At 39.4% G+C, this 20251-nt stretch overlaps 3 protein-coding genes and 1 long non-coding RNA gene across 8 annotated transcripts; all 4 read right to left on the bottom strand.

Moving 5' to 3' along the window:
• Nucleotides 1–3168: 3168 nt before the first annotated feature.
• On the bottom strand, nt 3169–5674 carry LOC115734457 (putative anthocyanidin reductase). 2 transcript variants are annotated; one of them, XM_030665259.2, is made up of 6 exons: nt 5446–5674; nt 4619–4780; nt 4279–4496; nt 4002–4161; nt 3669–3879; nt 3169–3584 (listed from the first exon to the last, which is right to left on the bottom strand). In XM_030665259.2, the coding sequence occupies exons 1-6, from the start codon at nt 5657–5659 to the stop codon at nt 3422–3424; spliced, it is 1128 nt and encodes a 375-aa protein (XP_030521119.2). In that variant the 5' UTR covers nt 5660–5674; the 3' UTR covers nt 3169–3421. The 2 variants fall into 2 exon arrangements, with proteins under 2 accessions (XP_030521119.2, XP_030521128.2); XM_030665268.2 differs by having other exon boundaries at nt 3169–3578.
• A 3508-nt stretch (nt 5675–9182) lies between these two features.
• On the bottom strand, nt 9183–9666 carry LOC125313977. The gene is made up of 2 exons (XR_007197717.1): nt 9613–9666; nt 9183–9580 (listed from the first exon to the last, which is right to left on the bottom strand). It is a non-coding gene; the product is annotated as an uncharacterized LOC125313977 (long non-coding RNA).
• Nucleotides 9667–9908: 242 nt separating this feature from the next.
• Nucleotides 9909–12746, bottom strand: LOC115734489 (50S ribosomal protein L24, chloroplastic). The gene is made up of 4 exons (XM_030665313.2): nt 12521–12746; nt 11025–11063; nt 10620–10850; nt 9909–10362 (listed from the first exon to the last, which is right to left on the bottom strand). The coding sequence occupies exons 1-4, from the start codon at nt 12623–12625 to the stop codon at nt 10162–10164; spliced, it is 576 nt and encodes a 191-aa protein (XP_030521173.2). The 5' UTR covers nt 12626–12746; the 3' UTR covers nt 9909–10161.
• Nucleotides 12747–13638: 892 nt separating this feature from the next.
• Nucleotides 13639–19117, bottom strand: LOC115734439 (calcium/calmodulin-regulated receptor-like kinase 1). Of its 4 annotated transcripts, none has more exons than XM_030665232.2 (8): nt 18845–19117; nt 17643–18014; nt 16915–17068; nt 16120–16246; nt 15338–15423; nt 15167–15238; nt 14806–15009; nt 13639–14365 (listed from the first exon to the last, which is right to left on the bottom strand). In XM_030665232.2, exons 2-8 carry the CDS (start codon nt 17954–17956, stop codon nt 14030–14032), a joined length of 1293 nt encoding a protein of 430 aa, XP_030521092.1. In that variant the 5' UTR covers nt 17957–18014; nt 18845–19117; the 3' UTR covers nt 13639–14029. The 4 variants fall into 4 exon arrangements, with proteins under 4 accessions (XP_030521092.1, XP_030521102.1, XP_048131353.1 ...); XM_030665242.2 differs by having other exon boundaries at nt 17643–18009; XM_048275396.1 differs by lacking the exon at nt 18845–19117 and adding an exon at nt 18643–18760.
• Between the last annotated feature and the right edge of the window lie 1134 nt (nt 19118–20251).

Here is a 20251-nt window from a genome sequence, read left to right as displayed (position 1 = left end):
GACGCAATTAATCTAGAATTGGGGGAGTTGTTTGTTGAAATATTGGCAAGGAGAACTTAGGAGGGACTGCTTTAAGTAGAAGAATGAGAAGGCTAAGATAATTAGAATTGAGTTTACAATTAATATTGTTGCAATTGCTGATGATGTCTCGAATGATGATGATGTTTTGTTTGTCATTGAGGATTTGTCGTGTGATGGATGGATTATTAATTTTGGTTGTTCCTTTCACACACACACCAAACGAAAATTATTTCATTACTTACCAAGGTATCAATAGTGATAAAGTGTATTTGGAGAACAACGTAGGAGTGCGATGATGTAAGTGTCGTTGATTTCAAAACCGGAATGTACGACGGTACCATGAGCACATTGAGTAGAGTGAGGCATGTTCTAAAGTTGAAGACGAATCTAATTTCATTGAAATACTGTGGATTCAGTTGTGTGTTGGGAAGGTGGAGTTCTAAAGGTTGTTAATGCATCCCTGATGATATGAGAAGAATCAATCATGATGGCTTGTATGAGCTTCAAGGTGAAAAACTAACGGTTTAGCTACGGAGATGTCGGATGCACGTGTTTGAGAGTATGAACTGTGGCATATGCATTTGAGGCACATTGGTGAGAGAAATCTAAAGTTCTAAGTAAAAGGAATCTATCGCATGTAGTTATGCGATCGAGGAACCTAATGTATACAATTGTTGTGATTTGAGCAAACAACAGAAAACGTAGTTTAGTACGACAGTAAGAAAAATAATGGAGATTATGAAGTTGATTCACTTGTATGTTCATAGGTTATCGCAATTTCTTTCAACAAAGAGTACCAAATGTATGCCAACAATTGTGGATGCCAATATAACCAGGACATTGATGTTTAGGCTAAGATACAAGTCTAATGATACTGTTAGGATATCGGATAGCTAACAACTTTAATTGAAAAGAATGATGGCAAAATGATCAAGCATGTGCGAGGTGACAAAGCATATAGTTATGCTCATAGCTGTTAAATAAATTATGCATGAAGGAGGGCATAATGAGACATTGTACCAGTAATAGTAAACTACAACAGGTTACGGAGTCGATGAGTAAAACATTAATAGAGACTACTCATAAATTGCTTTATAGTGTTGGTATATTTAGGAAATTCCTGGCGAACTACCTAGTGAATAGATATCCATTGACCGCGACCATATGCTTGACTCTCGAAAAAGTGTGGTTAGATGATGTTACCGATCATTCAATTTTTAAATTATTTGTTGCCCGTGTTATGTTCAAGTGAGTTATGATTAGCTCAATGGGATGGCAGGAAAACACACATTCTTAGGCCATGCACATGACGAGCGGAGTTATCTAATCTCCAATGTTTTTTGGTAGGAGTGATTATGACAATTTTATATGGATCTAAACGGTATGGTAATCGACACTCATGATACTTCCGGTGAAGCATGTAATCAGTGTCGTCAAAATTGGGACTTTTGGCATGTAAGAGGTGTGTTCGGGCATTTGCTAACGAGACTCGATTTAAGGGTTGACGGGAAAATCATGCTTCGTTACCGAAGAACCGATCAGGCGAACGCTCGTGCCTTTTCGCGGTGACATTGGCCCGGCATTGAAAGCCCTCCGGGGCCTAACATCATATCATAACTGCTCAATGAATGTGTCACTAACCAATTTATTGTACACACCACTTGTCCGAAACCGTGAATGAATTCAATGAGATGTTCAGAATTTCTAGTACTCCAGAAACCCTAAAGAAGGAGCCTAGGGCCTACAGCTTTTAGGTTAGATGAGACGGACGCACGGACATTTAATGGGGAGGCGGTAGCTTCAACGGAGGAAGGACGAACGCGCCAAAACGGGATTTGATTTTGACAATTCGTCAGGACATTTCAGACCTCGATCCTCCGCAGCAGGAAAAAAGATGAGAAACGGATGAGAAAAGACCCTCCGAGTAAATGAGCGCATCTCTTGTCTCGGGTTTGCTTTTCTGATCTTCTCTGAACGAAAGAGATATGATTACTGGTTAAGATCTGAAATGCTGCAGCACCCAATTGCGATCCATGTCTTTAATGGCGATTGGGTGGAAGGTCACGGTGGCTTTTCTCTTCTAATTGCTTCAGACGGAGCTTGGAAGATAAGAAGATGAAGATGAAGATGAAGATGAAGAGAGAGAGAGAGGATCATGTCCCAATCGGATGTTCTGCTTCGGACTCACTCAAGAACAGTCTTTTGACTTTTACCCTTTTCGCTGAGCTTGAGTTATCATGCCGGAGCTGTGTAACTGATGTTCTTCTGGTTCTTGAAACTTTTTTGTTGACCATTTTCTGAATCCACGAGACTAATTCTCTAAAAAAAATCTTAATTTCGTGTTCAGTCTCTTTCGATTTTTTTTTATCAGAATAGATTCTCAATTTTAGGTTTAGGAATTTTTTTTTGTCTCAGAACAAAAATATGGCTTTACATCCAATTTCAAATCTATTTTGAACTTTTTTTTTTAATCATATAAAAAATTCGAAACTTTAGGTTTAGTCCTAAAATATGCACCAATCTATCCAAAGAAAAATATCAAAAAATTATTAAACTCTCAATCTATCCTCAAATTTATCTCATGATCCGGTTCCAAATTGACATGACTTTTTCACATCACAAAGTAACGGGGTTATATGTATGAACTGACGACCTGAATAACAAATCCACCCCAATAACAAAGATTATTTAATAGAGGGCTAATGAGTATAGATTTGAAATTAGAGTAAAAATTGATGAATATTGGAGACAGGTTTGGGAATGAACCTCAAGTTTGAGATTTTTTCCGAGACAAAATTTTTTTTAGGGCAAATATCGGACTGTACCTAAAATTAAGAGTTTTTAAGGAAATTAGGCCCCGAACATAATCTACTGCTCAGACATGTTTTATTTTAGAAACATTTGTCTTTGGTCTTTGCTCGAGTTCAGAATTAACCCATTTGGGATTTTTCCAAATTAACAAAACGAGAGCAACTTCCATGGCATCTGCCGAGATCTATGGTCAAACCTGGCGTTCATTAATGCAGGTCCCATTTTTGAAACCCATCTCTCATTCAAACGCTAATTGACTGAAAGCTCGTCGAGTCCCATGAAGTTTTAAACTTCGGCATCATCAATGTCTGTAACTGCTATTAATGTGTCGTGACAACAGCAAAAACATTACTTTAATCTGGTTCAACATCCGACAAACATGGTCGAATGGTCCCGGGAGAATTGACTTTGTAGTGTTTGGTGTCAAACTGTATCGCATTACATATGGGGTAAGAGTAAGACAGCTCTAACCCCAACTCCAGAACTTCCATCCTTTCCAATTCAGCCAGAACTGAATCGTTTGTTTTTTCCAGTTTTATAGCCCCATTGGAATTTGGCTTCACAGATTGCAAAACAGAAGACCAAGTTTTTAAGTTGCTAATGGAGGAAGAAAGCCAAAGTTTATGCAGGCAGTCACAGTTTCATGTATGATGTCCTCTGCTCTATGCTCATAGCTGAACCCCAGGTCCCTCAATTTCTTCGAAGAAATCTCAGCTGGGACTGACTCGTTCTGCTGATCCACCAGCCTGACACTGAGCAAAATATAAAGGGTTTAAGTATGAACATTGTCCATGCAGTATGCAATTTTTATTTGTGAATTCATCCCAAAAAATTACCTTGTTATATCCGAGCGTGGATAATTTTTGGCGAGGTTTCGGATCAACTTCGACATGGGGCAGCTTTCAGCACAGCATATGTATTTGCCCTCTGCCTTGGCATGCTCCATCAAGAAAATGTGACCATTGCATACATCTTCAATGTGGACTACACCGACCGATCCCATCCTGGAGTTCACAGCAGATAATATCCGGAACATCTCGACTTCGCCTGCGCAATACAATTGGCCACGAGTTCACGCTTGTTTAATGCCTCAGCGAGCGAAGTCGAGATGTTACCGAACCCCCCCAAGATCCCATAATCTACTCAGAGTTAAACTAGCAAGAAGCTACCTGTGACTGGGGACAGGAGAACTCGTGTGCTGGAAGGAACAGAAGAGGTGAGGAACGGGCCGCCAACTGTGGCGGTGACCACCGATACAATGTCGATCCCTTTCTCTCTTGCAAATTGGAATGCTGCTTCCTCCGTTAGGAGCTTCGACAGCACATAAACCTGCCACAATATCTCATCATCTATTTTGCTAATTTTTCACATTAACCGAAAAATAAATAAGAAATAAATTCACCAGTATGCTCTCGAATATTGCTGGTAAATGAAAAGCGAAACTACCCATCCACTGGTTCTAGTCTTCCACACATGATCAATAGGAGTCTGGCAAGATTCATCAACAACATCTCTCCAATTCCCTGCACTGTCCTTGGCAGTCACTGTACTGATGGAAGATGTGAACACCACCCTCCTCACTGATTTCGATTTCAGGCATGATTTCAGGAGGTTCAGGGTGCCCCGGACCGCCGGATCGATGATGTTCGAATGGACATACGCATCTTAAGGAAAAAAAAAAAGATTCAAGGAGGAAGCACTTCTTATGGGATTCAATGAATCTCTTGGGCTATTATAGTCACCATAAAAAGTTGCCAAAGAAGCTGTACAATATAAGTGAATCTACCGGTGCACTCGTGAACATCGAATTGCATCGAGGCGGCGACGTGAAAGACGCCGTTGCAGCCCTCAACCGCCTCGTCGTAGCTCCCGTCATCCTGCAAACTAGCTCGGAATAACTTCAAGCGCTCACCGCCATCCCACGTCGATAGCAGATGCAATGATTTAGCTGCGGGACGAGGAAAGCCGGAAGCTTTTCTAAGTGATTGGGGCGAATTTTGAAGATAGTGAAATTAGGCGAATTTCAAAGTTAGTAAAATTAGGCTGAACAGTCTCCAACAGAGCTCAAGTCGCAATGCGACATTCTCCAATGTTAGTGAAAGCACCTTTCAAGCCAATCAAATTAATAAAGCCAATGCTAATTCTTGCTGCTAGTCGCTTAGTTGCTTCCCTAGGATGTAACAAGATGGACAATTTTGGTGAGAATGGAATAATTTGGTCAGTCCTAAGATCTTAACCGCCAAAATCCCGGTTGGAAATCTACTTTTGATGGGCCAATTGGGCTGTTCACGATCCCATGGGGCAAGTTTAAGCCCGTCCAGAACCAAAACACACATTGTTGATTTCTCTCTCCGGGGCCAGCGGTCAACATCAACAAGACTTCAGACATTCCAGTAATGAAAGCAAAGTTCGGACGTGTCAACCTTAGCTCAACTTAACTCAGTTTATCGAAAGCCAAATTACGGCCAAAACACGACTGGAGGAAGTTGAGCATCAAAGGCAAACTAGAGGGCTACAAAGGAAAAAAATTCAAGACACTCAAAGCCTTCGGACTAGACTCGGATTCGCCAACAGTAAAGGGAAACAATGAGAGGAAGGGATGGAGATGCACACCGGGATCGCGGACCGCGGCGTGGACCTCGTAGCCGCGTCGGAGAAGAGACTTCACCAACCAGGACCCGAGATAGCCCGTCGCCCCGGTGACACAGTATGCAAGGGCAGTTGAAGTTTTGCCATGGCCTTCCATTGCCGTTCTCTCTTCCTCCTGCTCGTCTTCTTCTTCTTCTTCTTCCTCCTCCTCCTCCTTCTCCTCCTCTCTGCAAAACATGAGAAAGGAGCTTCTTTGTTATGATGGCCCTTTGGCCCCTACGGATGGATAGAGAATTCGGGAAGGATGAAAATGAAATATCTAGTTCTCGGTACTAATGATTTTGCCATCTATAGGCAGCCACGTCTTCTATTTATAACAAGAAATGTATCATGCCAAATAAGTACAAATGTTTAAGTACAGTTGTGTGTGTAGTTATGTACATACATATATATAATATGCAAACCATGTCAGTGCTTTACATCTATACCTTGCCTTATTAGACAGGTGGAAGATTTTCAAATCGAAAGGAAGTCCGATAGCTTCACTTGCCGACATAAAAAAAAAATTTCTATTAGCTTTGATATAAAATCCCAACTTGGGTCATAGCAGGGTGACTTTTGTTTGTGTTGAGCAGCTTGGGTGTCGTATCTTATTGCTTTTGTGCCTCTCCCACAAACATGTATCCTCGCTTTTGGACCTTGAGTTCTCAAGGTAATCATTCCGAATGAGTCCTATTTTTGTTAGAAAGTCCGACTCAAAAGGTTTCACTCATAGGTAAGAGAGATCATACGGGCAACATGGGATATTTTATACCCCTCTCACGTGTGAATCGAGTCAGGAAATGGCACGTGAAATTTAACGAATTAAGATTGCATGTTGTCGCGACCTAAAAATTGGTTTTTTCAGGTTAACGGATTATTAGGTTCAATTACATGCCAAGATTTTAAATTGGAGCCGCCACTAATCTTTTATGGTAGGTAGATTAGAAACCTAAATAAAGTATTCGGGAGAAAATACTTTATTTCATACGAACCAGAGATTAAATGGATTCGGGGACTTGGTTACATTAACTTTTCAATTAATGCCCTTTCGGTACCCGATTTTCATGAAAAATCCTTAGTTTGATGATTTGAATTAATTTTTTTTTGGGGGTTTTCTTTTATTAAATGCAATGCTAATGCAATTTACCTATATGACATGTGAGATGTAATGACATAGCAAAAATACGTGACATGGCATAATGACGTGGCAAATATGCATGACAAGGAAAATATAATAATGCAAACTAAACTATAATGCTATGCAACGTGGATGGTATTGTTTGGTATATTTTTGTGTATTTTCGGATTCATGAAAAAATAAAGGTAAAAACTACCCTAACGTGAAGTAACATCTAATTTAACTTAAGAAATTGATTTCTCAAAGTCCTAATTTTATTAGACATTATTTTCATGCAAGAAGTGAAGAGAAATGTGATTAAGCTTAAGAAAATGTGACATCTTTTTTGGGATTTTTTAGGAAATTATTTAAACCATGAAAACAGTGAAATTTGAACAAAAATAAACAATATTGCCCATAAAACACCTTTAAATCCGAAATTCCGATTTTTATTCACAACATCCCCCGAGATTAGGGTTAGCAAGTGAATATATTATAGAATTACCGTCGTCCCTATATACATAGGGACAACCTTGAAATTCTATTTAGGAATTAGCGATCCGCTCCTCGAGATCGAGGATTTGATATCTAATTCACACGTACGGGCACTATCGTACTTCGAGATCAAAGTCATATGTTGCCTTTAATGTACGTTTTCCGAGAGACAAGGCACAAATAGGGAGCATGTGTTATGGGCAATATTGCTTACTAAAGTTCAAACTTTATGACAATAAATGGCAAACAATATGTAGAATATAAACATGCTAAATATAAAAGTAAAAATCAATCAAGGCCGCATGAATTTCGAAAACCCATAGGGGATTACCAAAATTTTAAAGGGCATATGGCCCTATCCACAAAGGATATCGTTATCTTTTAAATTTAGGAAAAGTTATCTCTTGAGATCTTCAAAGTATATTAGATAATTTTCATGTTTAAAAGATATGATAAGGGTTTTTTAAGGATTCCAATTTAGACACGAGATAATCTTCAATATTCCAAAAGATGTGTGTAATATTTTTAAGATATGATAGGACTTCAGATTATCTTAAATTTAAATCAAATATCCAAAGATATACCATGCTCAAGATATGTACAATTTTGAAAATAGGAGATATGCTCCACGTTCAAAATCCACCAAACTAGACAACCATATATCCGAAATTTACTTCATTCACCAAATATTCAAATCAAGCAACTAATTTTCCGAATATCAATAGATTAGAAAGGTTACCTAATTTGATCTTGAAGCAAACTTGAACGCCAAGCGACTTTGCTTAGACCGATCGGCTGAGATTTGCACGCCTAAGGAAACCTTGGCAAGATGAACTCGCAGCAACTAATTTGAACCTCACTCCATGCCAATTTGCAAGGAAAATCACTCTAAAACGCCAAGCTAATCGTCTTTTAACAATGATACAAATCTGCACCGATTAGTAGCAAAGATACCCAAAAAAAAAACAAAGTTGTTTTGTGTTCAATTCAGCAGTGAAAAGCCACTAAACAGCAGCTAGATTACTCCCTTAACAGCTTGTGGAAAACTGGACTAAACAGTGGCCGAATTACGCACTAATTCGCAGCAAAATAAACCTCAAACAGCAGTGAAAATAGGGCTGGAGAGCAGTGGATCCGGGCACCAATCAGCAGAGAAGAACGGCCCCAGACAGTGGCAAAACCGGTATTGAACAGCAGGAAGATTGGGTACTCAGCAGCAAGATTCGAGGTCGAATCAGTAGCAAAAAAAAAGGCACCTAGCCAGGAGGAGAAGCACCAAACACAACCAATCCACGTTAAAAAAAACTTCTCTCTTTTTTTTCTCTTATGCTCACGTGTATCCCTTTTCTTTTTGTGAGCAGAAAACCCACCCCCCAAACAAATAGTTTGGTGGTCTCCCCTTTTATATTAGAAAAATGTGCATCTTGAGAGAGATGGTCTTTCCTTTTTGTAAATATTCACGCATATCTTCTTGATTTTTATTTCTTTTTGCTCCTTCAGCTGATATATGAATATATTCTGCTTGATTTCCCCACGCCCAGACCATAATTCTTTCTCTCTTTATTGACTTTTTTTTTTTTTTTGGAGAACTAAAACTACCCTTCTTTTTTTTTTTTTTTAATGCATGATAAGAAAAATCAAAATTTAGGTGTCAACACATGTGTTACGTATACCATATTAGAATCCAACTTTAATTATAGATGAAGGAAGATCATATGCATATGAAGAGCTAATGAATTCCGTAAACAATGGATATGATATATTTTTTCAGACGTTTTACTACATTACAAACATCGGATTTTCCTTGCATGCCATGCACCAGTATATGTCCTTTCCTTCTTGATGTTAAATATCCGTGTTCTGAAATGAAAGAGATTTATTTCGCGTTCTAATCATGCGACATCATTTACTCTGTTGATTGTCGTGATTCACGACGGTGGACTACATCGCATTTCCACCCTTTTGAGCAATTTAATAATCCAATCACGTAACAGATAAGAGTTTGCGGGCGCTACACGACTCGACATCGGATATGGCATTTGGGTAGGGTTGGTGGGTCATTTCATCCTACAGTATTCTGCAACACTCAGCTCGAGCAACCTAAACGTTAGAACCGCCAAAACTCGCGCAAAACTCTAAACGGAACGGACAAGAGAGCGTCTCAGAATCTCGAAGATTGTGCCAATTTCGTTCCAACGACGCCACAAACATTTCAGGGTTTCGGCACGGAAAACAAAAGCAAGGCAACTTCAACAGTGGCGTTTAGCAATTGCCTGCTTTCAGAGTACCAAAATCCAAGACTTCACGAGATGAATGCCTAATAGAAGGCTTACCATATAACTACAAGTTGCCAACCTCAAAAACAGATCTCTTTCGTTGGCATGCGGACGAGAGTTGCACCAGATCTCATCCCTTTTCCTTAGAAACAGACGAACGGTTGTCGTAACTGGGAACAAACCAATGACAATAGCCAACTGCAGTGCAAACACAAAGAAAAGGGCCAAACTGCAGTGCAAACACAAAGTAAAGGGCCAAACAGGGCTCCCAAAAAAAAAAAAAAAAGAGAAAGTATGATTACATTTAGTAGGCTCTGAGTTGGCTGATCTTCATGTGATGTATACAAAAGCTGTCCGCATACACGTAAAACTCCAGCAAGTGTCTTTCCTGGTTGCACAACTCATGCTCTCGTTAAGGGGGCAGGAAGAAACAATTCAACAACCATATCAAATAAGAAAAGCACGATAAGCGCGCAGGAGAATAGCAATGGCATCATTGCCAATCCGATGAGCCGTTGTTGCTAAATTGGATAAATGAAACAGTTTGAAGGGAGTGAAAAAAACTAGAGCTTGTCGAAAAATTTGCATCTTATCAATGACATTCATCTTCCAAAAGTGAAACAACCCACATTTCTTTTCGACACGAATGTACGTGAAACTTGTTTTTCCTATCCTACCATCTGAATGAGGGTGTGGAAAGAAATGATACCATTTCAACTCTGGGAAAAGGGTCAAATGAAACTGCTTGAGAGGATTGATGTACATAAAGAGATCCAGAAACTCCAGTCTTATGAAGACATGGAGCCATTTCTATGAGGTTGCTGCTACTTCAGTTTTCTCCTTGCTCTCCTTCAATTTATTCCAGTTCTCCGCACTGTCAATGATCTCCCCAGTTTTTATGAGGAAGCGGACTCTTGTTCCATCATCGAGCACTTTGTGACCCACCCGACTTGCCACTTCTTGATCTTTGGAGTAGAGCATCACATTTGAGCTGTGAATAGGCGCTTCGATCTGGATAAGAAAATTTGACAAGTATTCAGTTCTCATAACAAAAGCCCAAGATGAAATTCATTTGAAATAGACATTCCTATTACATCCAATTGATGTCATTCCAAGTATAAAACTGCTCAATCAAAGTCGCTGGACGGCTATAGGGTAGATGTAAGATACTGATATGTAGCTCTAGAAGATACAATCCATAGATATGAACTAATCATCCAGTATCTTCAAGGAACTAGCTCAAATATCAGTGGTAAAGTGAGAACAACCTTGATAATTTGCCCGGGTTCACCTTCTTCCCTGCTCTTCACATGCTTTGTCTTCAGGTTTATCTCTTTGACAACTATGGTGCTGTTGTGTTTGAAGATCTTAGATATTTCCCCTATCTTTCCCTTATCACGTCCAGCTATTACCTTCACTGTATCGCCCACCTTGACATGCATTTTATGCAAAACAGGAAGGCTGTTTGGCTTACATGTTTTCTCTCCCCAATGTTTGAGCTGCCAATGGGAAAAGAAAAACCAGTTGATAAGTAGTAAAGTTGATAGCAAAAACAGTTCCCTTTTGTAAGCGTAATTCAATTCCAACGCTCTAAAAGAAACAAACCCCGAAAAGTCAGACCAGAGAGAGAGTCAGAGAGAGAGATCGCTCAGAAAAACATAAGCAATGCTAACCTTTGCAACAATGAGGCATGGCTTCTCCACTGAATTGACCTGCATTGAGGAAGGGATCCAATGAACAGAAATGAGTTACGCCTCAAGATATGTTGGTAAGCACAACAAAATAGACACACATTCATGACAAACTACCGCTTTTCTTTTTCTAAAAAAACTACTGAAGAGTCTGCAGACCAGGGCCATAATGTCAGCATGGTGTTCATCAGTAGACACACCATAATATGTCATACAAGACACTCCCCAATAAGAATGTGGTTTCATGGTTACAGCGAGCGCAACAGATTTCACCTCTAATTCACTTTCTTTCAACGTACCTATAAGAACTATCTGCAAGCAGCAACTACTAATTCCCAATCCTAGCTGTCCCTACAGAATGTCTGTCCCAACGACTAAATTTTATCTGAAACAAGAAATCAAAGGTAAAAGACGTCTCTTTCACTTCAATAAAGCATGGTGTGTAGCACCTGCAGAATAATGAGAAGAAGACAATGGAACCCAGCCATGGCCGGTGAGGAGAGCCAGATGGGATATATGCAGGTTTCATTTCAACATTTCTCACATGAACCCTTCACTACTCCTAATGATAATACCAAATTGGAAATAGACTCTGTCATATTACAGATTGAAGCAGTCAGATGAAGCCACCAAATTAAGACGATTCACTTAACATTATCCGCCAAGCTACTTTCGACATGTTTCAATGAACCAATAGGTATATCAATTATCAAATTTCAAATGGCTTTCAGACCATGCAGATCAACAATAGAAGAAGCTTAATCAACTAAAACGCAGTGCCTATCCATCAAAACCAACATACAGCAGCTACTTGCGAAGTGAAACATAGTGAAGGCACATCCATTTAATTTGTGCAACTGCGGAATGACATTTACAGTATTTCTATCTTCGCTGCGTAGACAATGAACGGTCAGACACTGCCATGCCGATACCTTTTCTCGGTGATATGTTCTATGCACGAAAATGAGCTTCTTATCTCATCTCCAACAACTTTGGAGAAACTACTGTTACATGATTCCTAGCAACATAGAGGATTACTAGCAACAAGTCCTAATTTAGTGTAATCACTTTCACCCCGCAGCTCAATCCACGAGAAGCACAATCCTTTAATGCCTCAGATTCATTAGCCAAAGAACATATCCATATGACCCAGATTCGAAGGAATTAACAAACTCGAAAAAGATGATAAAAAACCATCGGTCTTATATGATATAAACAGACATCCCGAATGGGCGAATATCAGGCTCATTCCCTTAAGAATGAAATACATTGGGCATACGCCGAAATCCAGTTTACTGCACTCAAAATCCACCACTGAAACACTGAATTAACAATATGCGACGAAGATCGAGAATTCGACATGTGCGGATCAAGACGTATCGAGGGCAGTAGGGTTTGATTTGGTCCTAAGCAACAAAACAGATGCAGCTTTGAAATTCTGGGAAAACGACTTGAAAGATTGAAAGGACAAAACGTACGGAGACTGGGTGGAGGAAGGAGGGAGGGACGCGTTGGCCGAGGAACGAGCTGGAGGAAAGAAAAAGCGAAGTCAGTGAGCTCTGAAGAGCAGCCGTGGCCGCCATGCTTGTCTTCCCCTGTTTTGCGCCGATGATTTGGTCCGAAACTGAGAAGAGAAGCGAAGCGAAGTCTCCTGCTTCGGCGAAGGTGATGATGATATGGATAATACGGAGAGAGAGAGGGAGATGGGGCAGAGGGAGAGGGAGAGGGCTTATTCATTTCTACAAAACGACGACGTATCTGCTGCTTTTCGGGTTTTTGAAATTTAGATGCTTACAGCAACGACGTGCCGTTTTACAGGGAAAGGGGCCAACCATGGAAAACTGAAAATAGATCTAAGAGAAGGTATTTGATCTGTATTTTTTGAAGGGATAATATTACGAAAAATCTCAAACCGGTACACTAATAACAAATTTACTTCAAAGAACCCTAAACTGTTTGAGAGATCTTGGTGTGTGCTCATCGTTGGCGTGCGCTCATTATTGAATCTCATGATCGCCCACAGATTGTTTACGATGACAGATAATAGAGTATGATTCTAGCTGCAAACCGTACTTTGTTATTTGATTCTTAAAATCTTTCTTTTGACAAAAAAAAAAATGCCTCCTTATTTTGAATTTGAAGCCGCAACTCCAGATAAATTACTTGTGCAACGTCAAAATGTACAAATAACGTATATGAGATATATAATTAATAGAACAAAAAATTAAAAAGGAAAGAGATCTAAAAGATATTTTTCCTAAAATTCCTACTTGGCCCATTTAATTTATTTAATTACCACTCCGGTAAATATTTTCGATTACTAATAAAGCCAAAAGGGCACTGGGAAAATACAAAGACTATATTAAATTTGTATTAGCCCACTAATTCATACATAATTTGCTCCTTATTCCCTCTTTAAAAAAGGCAGTGAGAAAAGGAATGCTTTCTAGATTTTGGCACCCCTCATCATCAAAATGTGATTTTCTTGGAAACCTTCAAGAGAGCGAGCAGATGATTTGATCCCACTTCAATAACCACAAAGCTTCTTAGGATGGTGGCGCGGAAAAAATTGCCGAACGAATGAAGAGTCTTAGCATTTAACAACTGGAGAAAAGGATTCATCTTCACCTCTCAGACAGAGAGACAATGTGGGAAGAAAAGAGGAACATTTTAACAACTAGACATAAGACATTTACGTTCAGTCCCTCTTTGCACGACCATGTACAGAACCAGATGGTGCAGTCAGCTTCGTCTAAAGACCGAGGATTCGGAAATGAAATGAGCAGAATATGTTACACGACATTAGCAGCGAGACCTACTTCCTTTACTCGAAGAAGAAAAACGCCGGCATTGGGAAGATCTGCCCGCCTCCTATCTTCTTTCCCATTGTACAGATGTCACAAAGCAAAACCAAAAACCAAAAACAAGATGGCAAAAAGAAAAAAACAAAGACACAAAAAAAGAACAAATGGCGCAGAACTGTTCATTTAGACGTCAAAGGTGTCGGCTGTACTGTCCACAGACTCCTCTCTCCGGTGGTTGCTGGTTGGAGTCTTACTTTCTTGTTGGTCAATGTCGATGGCAGTTTCATCGGTGGCGGCAGATAAAGACTTCCTGTGATGCTTTCTACTGTGCCTCAACTTCAAGATCCGAGACAAAACCTGTACAATGTCTCTCATGGAAGGTCGTCTTCTTGGCACACGATTGATGCATTTGTATGCCAGAGCCGCCACATCATTGAGCTCTTGCAGATCAAATTTCCCTTCTAAGCGAGAGTCCACAATTTCCTCCCACCCAACTTTTCCATCAGTATTCATGGCCGCCTATCAAGCATACCACGTAGTTGGACAAGAAACAAATTAAGGCATATATACTAAAACCAGGCTTGACGATGATACAGAACATTTGAAACATGAGAAAGAAAAATACGAGACAATTATAATTTCCGCATAGCTTCTTTTTACAGGAAATATAGGCAATATGAAAAGCCACTTTTTCTTTCCTTCCTTTATAGTGCCTTGTGCGATGGGGTGAAGGCGCCGTGGTGTGTGAAAAAACATTAAACAACAAATATGTTTTGTTTGCCCAAGCACTTCCGCAGTAAATTGATCACAGAAATTTCATATTGGTTTATGATATTCCAGTTCAGAAACCTAGAGGCTCGGTACTGCATGTTCTCTTAGCATTTTTTACTTTAAAGAGTGTCTTTCTACTCTCAACAGGCCATTCAGTTTGGGGGGTGGGGAAGAGAGACAGAACTCACAAGCTCAACGTATTCCATGAGACCCTGTTGGGGATTTCTGCCAGCTATCAGTTCAAATAACAGAACTCCAAAACTATAAACATCACTTTTCTTTGTAAAAGCCTTGGTGGAAATATATTCAGGATCAAGGTATCCAAAAGTTCCTCGTATGTTAGCAGCATTTTTGTCTACCATCTCCTCTCTTGAAAGTCCAAAGTCAGCAACCTGATTGAAGCAGATAAGCGAATATTCAATTTAATTCAGAAGTTATGCATATCCATGTGGATGTATGGTTTCAGCAAGCAGCAAATTCATAATCATTCAAGAAACGAAACAAACAAATAAAAAGATGAATCCCCTAATGCATCTAAATGAGATATACCCTTGCTCTCATGGTCTGGTCCAAGAGAATATTGGAAGACTTGATATCTCTGTGGATTACAGGAGGAACTGCCTGAAATGAAATCACAACATTGGCCATATTTCAACCAAGAAAAAAAGATTTAAAAGGAAAAAAAGGAAAAAACAACATCAGTTACAGGCAAAATCTTACCCCATCATGAAGATACTCCAGACCCCTTGCCACATCTAGCGCAATATATACCCTCAAGTCCCAGCTCAATGATTCCTTGACGTCACCTGGAAAAGTATGTGCTACTTACAACATCATACAGCAGAATGCACCGTCTCCATGGTAAATCACACACTAATTTTTCCTTCTACCTAACAAGGGGTACTTAACTAGGAAAGTTGTGCAGTTTCCTTTAAAATGCTCTTTCTTACAGAAAAATCTCTCAGAGAAAGAATTGACTCCACAAAAGGACATTTTCTATACTCATGTCAGGCAAGATAGTTGATGGACAAAAGATTGTCGTACTTCGTCATTCATTCAGCCAGCACTCAAATCATATCATTTAATCGTTAGCCAAACCATTCATAATCATCTAAAATAATAGGATATAGCAGTTTACAGGATTATTCGTAGTTAGGCCTTTTTGTGAGACAGGCATATAGAAGGGAACAACTATCTGTTACATTCTCCCCAGAGCTTTCTCACCACTGAACCAGTGGCAATAAATCAACTGCTGCTGGACTGCCCTATTTTTCATAAACACCTAGAAAGACATTCCTCCATAAATTATAATGCCAAAAAAAACTCAGACATACTTGGGAAAATATGGCGGCTGATGTTACCTTTGCGCACTTGAAATTTTATAGCTTATGAACATGCTTGTCATGTACTGAAATTCATTTTTCTAACATGCATTTCATTCATTTGAATAATGCTCTCTGAATATGTAATCTCCTCTAACAGGAAGTAGATTTTAAGCTTACCATACAAGTGAGAGGCCAAGCTGCCTTTACTCATGTAGACATATACAAGCATATGCTGGCCCTTTTCTGCACAATAACCAATCAAATTCACAAGGTTCCTATGATGCAACCTTCCCAATAACTTAACCTGCAAAAGAAATACCCATATAGGCACATGTCAAGGAATACTGTATAACCTAGGATGAGAAGGAAATCAAAGAGAAACAGTGAAGACTTATGTGGAAATTCATATTGCTGAATCCAACTAGGACAAGCATCGGTAAAAGGTAACGTTTATATAATATCTGCCATGGCATATCTTTTTATTTGGTTGGTTCGAACAAACAACAGATTCCATCAAATTCATGCTCCAAACATTGAATGAAGCATAAAAAGTGTAGACAATCAATAGATGATTCAAATCTAATTTTTGCAGGATTTTAGAGAAGATCCCCTATTTAGGATTGGAAAAGAGACATTTCTCTAATTTCTTTTAAGTCCTTCCTTTGGAGTAAATATTCAAGGTGGGAATATGCAACTCAACAACCAAAGCCTGTAAATACACTAAATTGTCCACCTCACTAGACTTTTGTCCAGAACTGTCTACCTCACTCCAGTGAGTGCTTCCTTTTTGAACCCATATTACTGAACACGTAATTAAGTGGTGAGCAATTTATTAGTCTTGGGATGCAAGCTATAACATGTCCACCAAAGAACAAGAGAGTAACATAACTGCTAGTGTGAGTGGCAACAAGGTCAAAACTGTGTAAGCTGTAATGTGCCAAGTTAACAACGAATAACACCTATAATCTCTACCTCTGTATGGAATTCTCTCTCCCCTTGCTTGGAATCGGTGGCAAGCACTTTGACAGCAACTGTCTCTCCGGTTGACATCTGAGCTTTGTACACTGGACCAAAGGCACCTTGCCCAATGACTGTCGTGAAATTGCAGGTTGCTTTCTGTAGGTCTCTGTAGTAGCATCATAAAGCAACCTCAGCCACGAAAAGGGCAAAAAGCACAATCAACTACTGTAGTCAGAAAGGTCATATTCCATGATATGAACTACAGTCCAGCGTGAAGATTTATTGAGATGCAATAATTTGTATTTCCTATATGAAAGGGGAGTATCAATCACGTTTACTAGCCCCAACAAAGGAGAGCCGCAAGCAAAGACGTGCAGGTAAACCCGCAAGTCTGGAAGAGGACTTAGACAATCAGATGATAATATCAGGCACATCACGTGTAAACAAGAAAGAGCAGCAGGACAACCACGCCACCAGAGTTATATATTAGGAAATTTCAGTGGACCTCTATAAGTCTCAAAACATTACATTCTTACTATCTCCACCATGTGCAGGAGCAAGAGTTGAATCGAGTAGAAAGATAATCATGCTTCAGCTGATATCTGCTAAAGAGCTAACTTGCAGAATCTACTGTCTTGTTATTACTAAATTTAAGCAGCAGCCAACCCAAAACTTCTTAGGTGCACACACACTCCAAAACTATATGAGTAATTTAAGCCAAAATATTAAAACCAACATACCTGTAAGAATACTCGGGAATTCCAGAGACAGACACCGTGTTACTCTTCTTAAATCCATCAAGCCACACAGACATGCCAATGCGTCCAGATTTCACGGGTGATTCTGGACCAATTGTGGAGTCCGATAGAATAGCACAGGCGTCAACCCCATTTGCTCGAATCGGGATAGTTGCAGCCCTCCTGGAACTGCTGTTCCCTATCTGAGACCGCTTCCTCTGGTATCTAATGCAAAAGAGTGCCAAAAAAGCCAAAAGCACTCCGATCACAACCCCTGCCGAAAGCCCGATGATCAACCCGGATGATTTGGCATTCATCTCCTTTGCCTTTGGTGCTTTGACGCGTCCTATTCAGTTCTCCAATCCATTGCCTGCACTGCAAAATGGCGTTCAAGCTCTTAGCAAAACCAGGTCAAACCATTGCCTTCACAGTCTACTCTGACGAGTCGTGGGTTTTGATAATTCAGAGGTCAAACGCAGAAACATACTTTGATTTTCCCAGCCACCAAAGAGCCACCAAACAAAAAGTCAAAGGGAAATTCGACCACAAAATGAACGAGGCATCATCTAGAACTCAAGAGGGTAAAAGTCTTTCTCTGGCCGGAAGAAGAGACTTAAACTAATGACAAATAGTTATGATGAAAGGACATATTTAGGGATGATAACGTTTTTTGTCCTCCAGCTCTCGTAAACTCCACAGAAGCTACATCACAGATTCGTCTTCTGAAGAAACGGAACAAGCTTCCTCACATAAGATCCACCATTAGAGACAGTTGTTCGACTTGATCGAGCTTAAAGTTCAAATTAGTGCGAGCTGCTTAGCCCGAACCCAGAAAAAAAAATGGATGTCTCTACAATTTATTTTACTTCCATATTTGCGAAAATGCCAGCACCGGAGAAAGAAAATTTCGCACCGGCAAAAGAAAAGGACCAACCACAAAGCGATGAATTCTCCGATTGGTCTCAGAAGAAGATGGAGAAAATGCACACAGAACTAGAGCTGCGAAGACATTCGAAACCTCAGGAAGAGAGAACTGCGACACAGGCTCGCATCTCGCCGATGGCGGACTCCCCAGATCGAAGACGCCTTTAAGCGAGCAAGAAAACCCAAGAAGAAAAGCGAAGCAAGACGCGCACGCACACTGCTTGAAAACAAAGCGTAATGGCGACCGCTAGATGTAACTGAAAGTAAACTCCGAAAATTACCTGCCAGCACAAGTTTTCCCGAAACGGTCACATGCCTTGCTTCTCTCCTTCTGCTTCACCCCCGGAAAGAAGTTACAGAGAGCGAGGGAGAGAGCGAGCTAGAGACAGAGAGAGAAAGAGAGCGACGGCTAGCTTGGGAACGAGACGGGAGATTCGAAGGGTCCGAGCCGGAGGAAGGAATCGGCTAAGAGGAGAGGCGTGAGGAACACTGGAGAGTGTGGCGATGAAGACGACGATCTGTCCCGGACTCTGCAAAGGAAAGCGAGGGGCCATTGCCAGGAGAAATCAAGTTAAGTTGTCTCTCGTCGAGGGTCGGGTCGGGTAGCTCACGATTTTAAAAATAGAGAAAAATAAGCTGTCTCTGTTATGAAATACATGAATTAATATTTAGAAAAAACCTAAAAAAAAAAAACTTTGGGAAAAATTTTTTTAAAATTTTTATTTGAAAAAAAATCCTAAACTACCATGTGACACATTTATCTCAAACTCTCACATTTATCCCAAACTTTTTTTAATTATAATAAATTCAAAATATTCGACACATTTAAAATAAATTTTGAAATGTGCCACAAATATAAGTTTAGATTTTTATGTCACAAAAAAATTTTGGGGGTAAATATGAGGTATAATTTTAATGTCATAAAAAATAAATGGCACAGAATAAAAATTGGGATTTTGGTGTCAAAAAAAATGGAAATATGCACAATTGGCATAGTTCAGGGTTTTTAGTAGTTTTTTCCCTAATATTTATTATATTCATGTATTTATTATAATACATTTGTATCTTACATTCTATATACATCTCCATATCCAATGAATATTCATTTTTCTATCCGATGTATGTATTAGCAATAAGTACATCCTTATTTTTCTATAAATAGAAACTTAGTTTTCGTCATTTGTAGTGAGTCAGAATAAAAAATCTCCCTATTGGTTTTCTCTACTCTCTGTTTTTTCTTTATTGCATACTTGCAACATAATATTTTACAACAAAATCATTTTTCTAAAAAAAAATTAGAGAAATTACAAGTAAATGATTATTTACACGAATATTTTTGTTGGGAAATGTATTGCCATGTTGCCAATAACGGAAAAAATGTCCTAAAAATAAGAAAAAAAATGAGTGGGGTGTGACCACATAAAATTTTTTAATATAATATGTTACATTTAAACTGTCTTAAATAGAACTTATTAGCATCATCAATTGAATGCGATACTTGTAACGAACATTTTTCAATGGGTCGTACAGGCACGCGTCTGTAGAACAATTGTTGAGCATGCTTGGCATAAAACAGTTCATGCAAGTTATTTCTCGCTTGGAATTCGTGCCATTTCTTGTTATATGCAATCGGAGTTTCGAGAAAAATGAGATATTCTTTTGGTGTTACGCCTCATAATTCAAAATCG

This window comes from Rhodamnia argentea, chromosome 2, assembly GCF_020921035.1.
Source record: "Rhodamnia argentea isolate NSW1041297 chromosome 2, ASM2092103v1, whole genome shotgun sequence".
NCBI classification, from domain to species: domain Eukaryota; kingdom Viridiplantae; phylum Streptophyta; class Magnoliopsida; order Myrtales; family Myrtaceae; genus Rhodamnia; species Rhodamnia argentea.
This window is presented reverse-complemented; position numbering and strand designations above follow the sequence as displayed.

Coding starts and splice junctions, on each gene's coding strand:
- LOC115734489 (XM_030665313.2), bottom strand. CDS start 12,625: ATGGCGGCCACGGCTGCTCTTCAGAGCTCACTGACTTCGCTTTTTCTT. Junction 11,064..12,520: donor CCTTCCTCCACCCAGTCTCC/GTACGTTTTGTC, acceptor TCCTCAATGCAG/GTCAATTCAGTGGAGAAGCC. Junction 10,363..10,619: donor AACCCGGGCAAATTATCAAG/GTTGTTCTCACT, acceptor TTTCTTATCCAG/ATCGAAGCGCCTATTCACAG.
- LOC115734439 (XM_030665232.2), bottom strand. CDS start 17,956: ATGAATGCCAAATCATCCGGGTTGATCATCGGGCTTTCGGCAGGGGTT. Junction 15,010..15,166: donor ACCAGACCATGAGAGCAAGG/GTATATCTCATT, acceptor TGCTTCAATCAG/GTTGCTGACTTTGGACTTTC. Junction 14,366..14,805: donor TCATGGAATACGTTGAGCTT/GTGAGTTCTGTC, acceptor TATGCTTGATAG/GCGGCCATGAATACTGATGG.
- LOC115734457 (XM_030665259.2), bottom strand. CDS start 5,659: ATGTTTTGCAGAGAGGAGGAGAAGGAGGAGGAGGAGGAAGAAGAAGAA. Junction 4,781..5,445: donor CGCCGCGGTCCGCGATCCCG/GTGTGCATCTCC, acceptor CTCGTCCCGCAG/CTAAATCATTGCATCTGCTA. Junction 3,585..3,668: donor CCACGCTCGGATATAACAAG/GTAATTTTTTGG, acceptor TATTTTGCTCAG/TGTCAGGCTGGTGGATCAGC.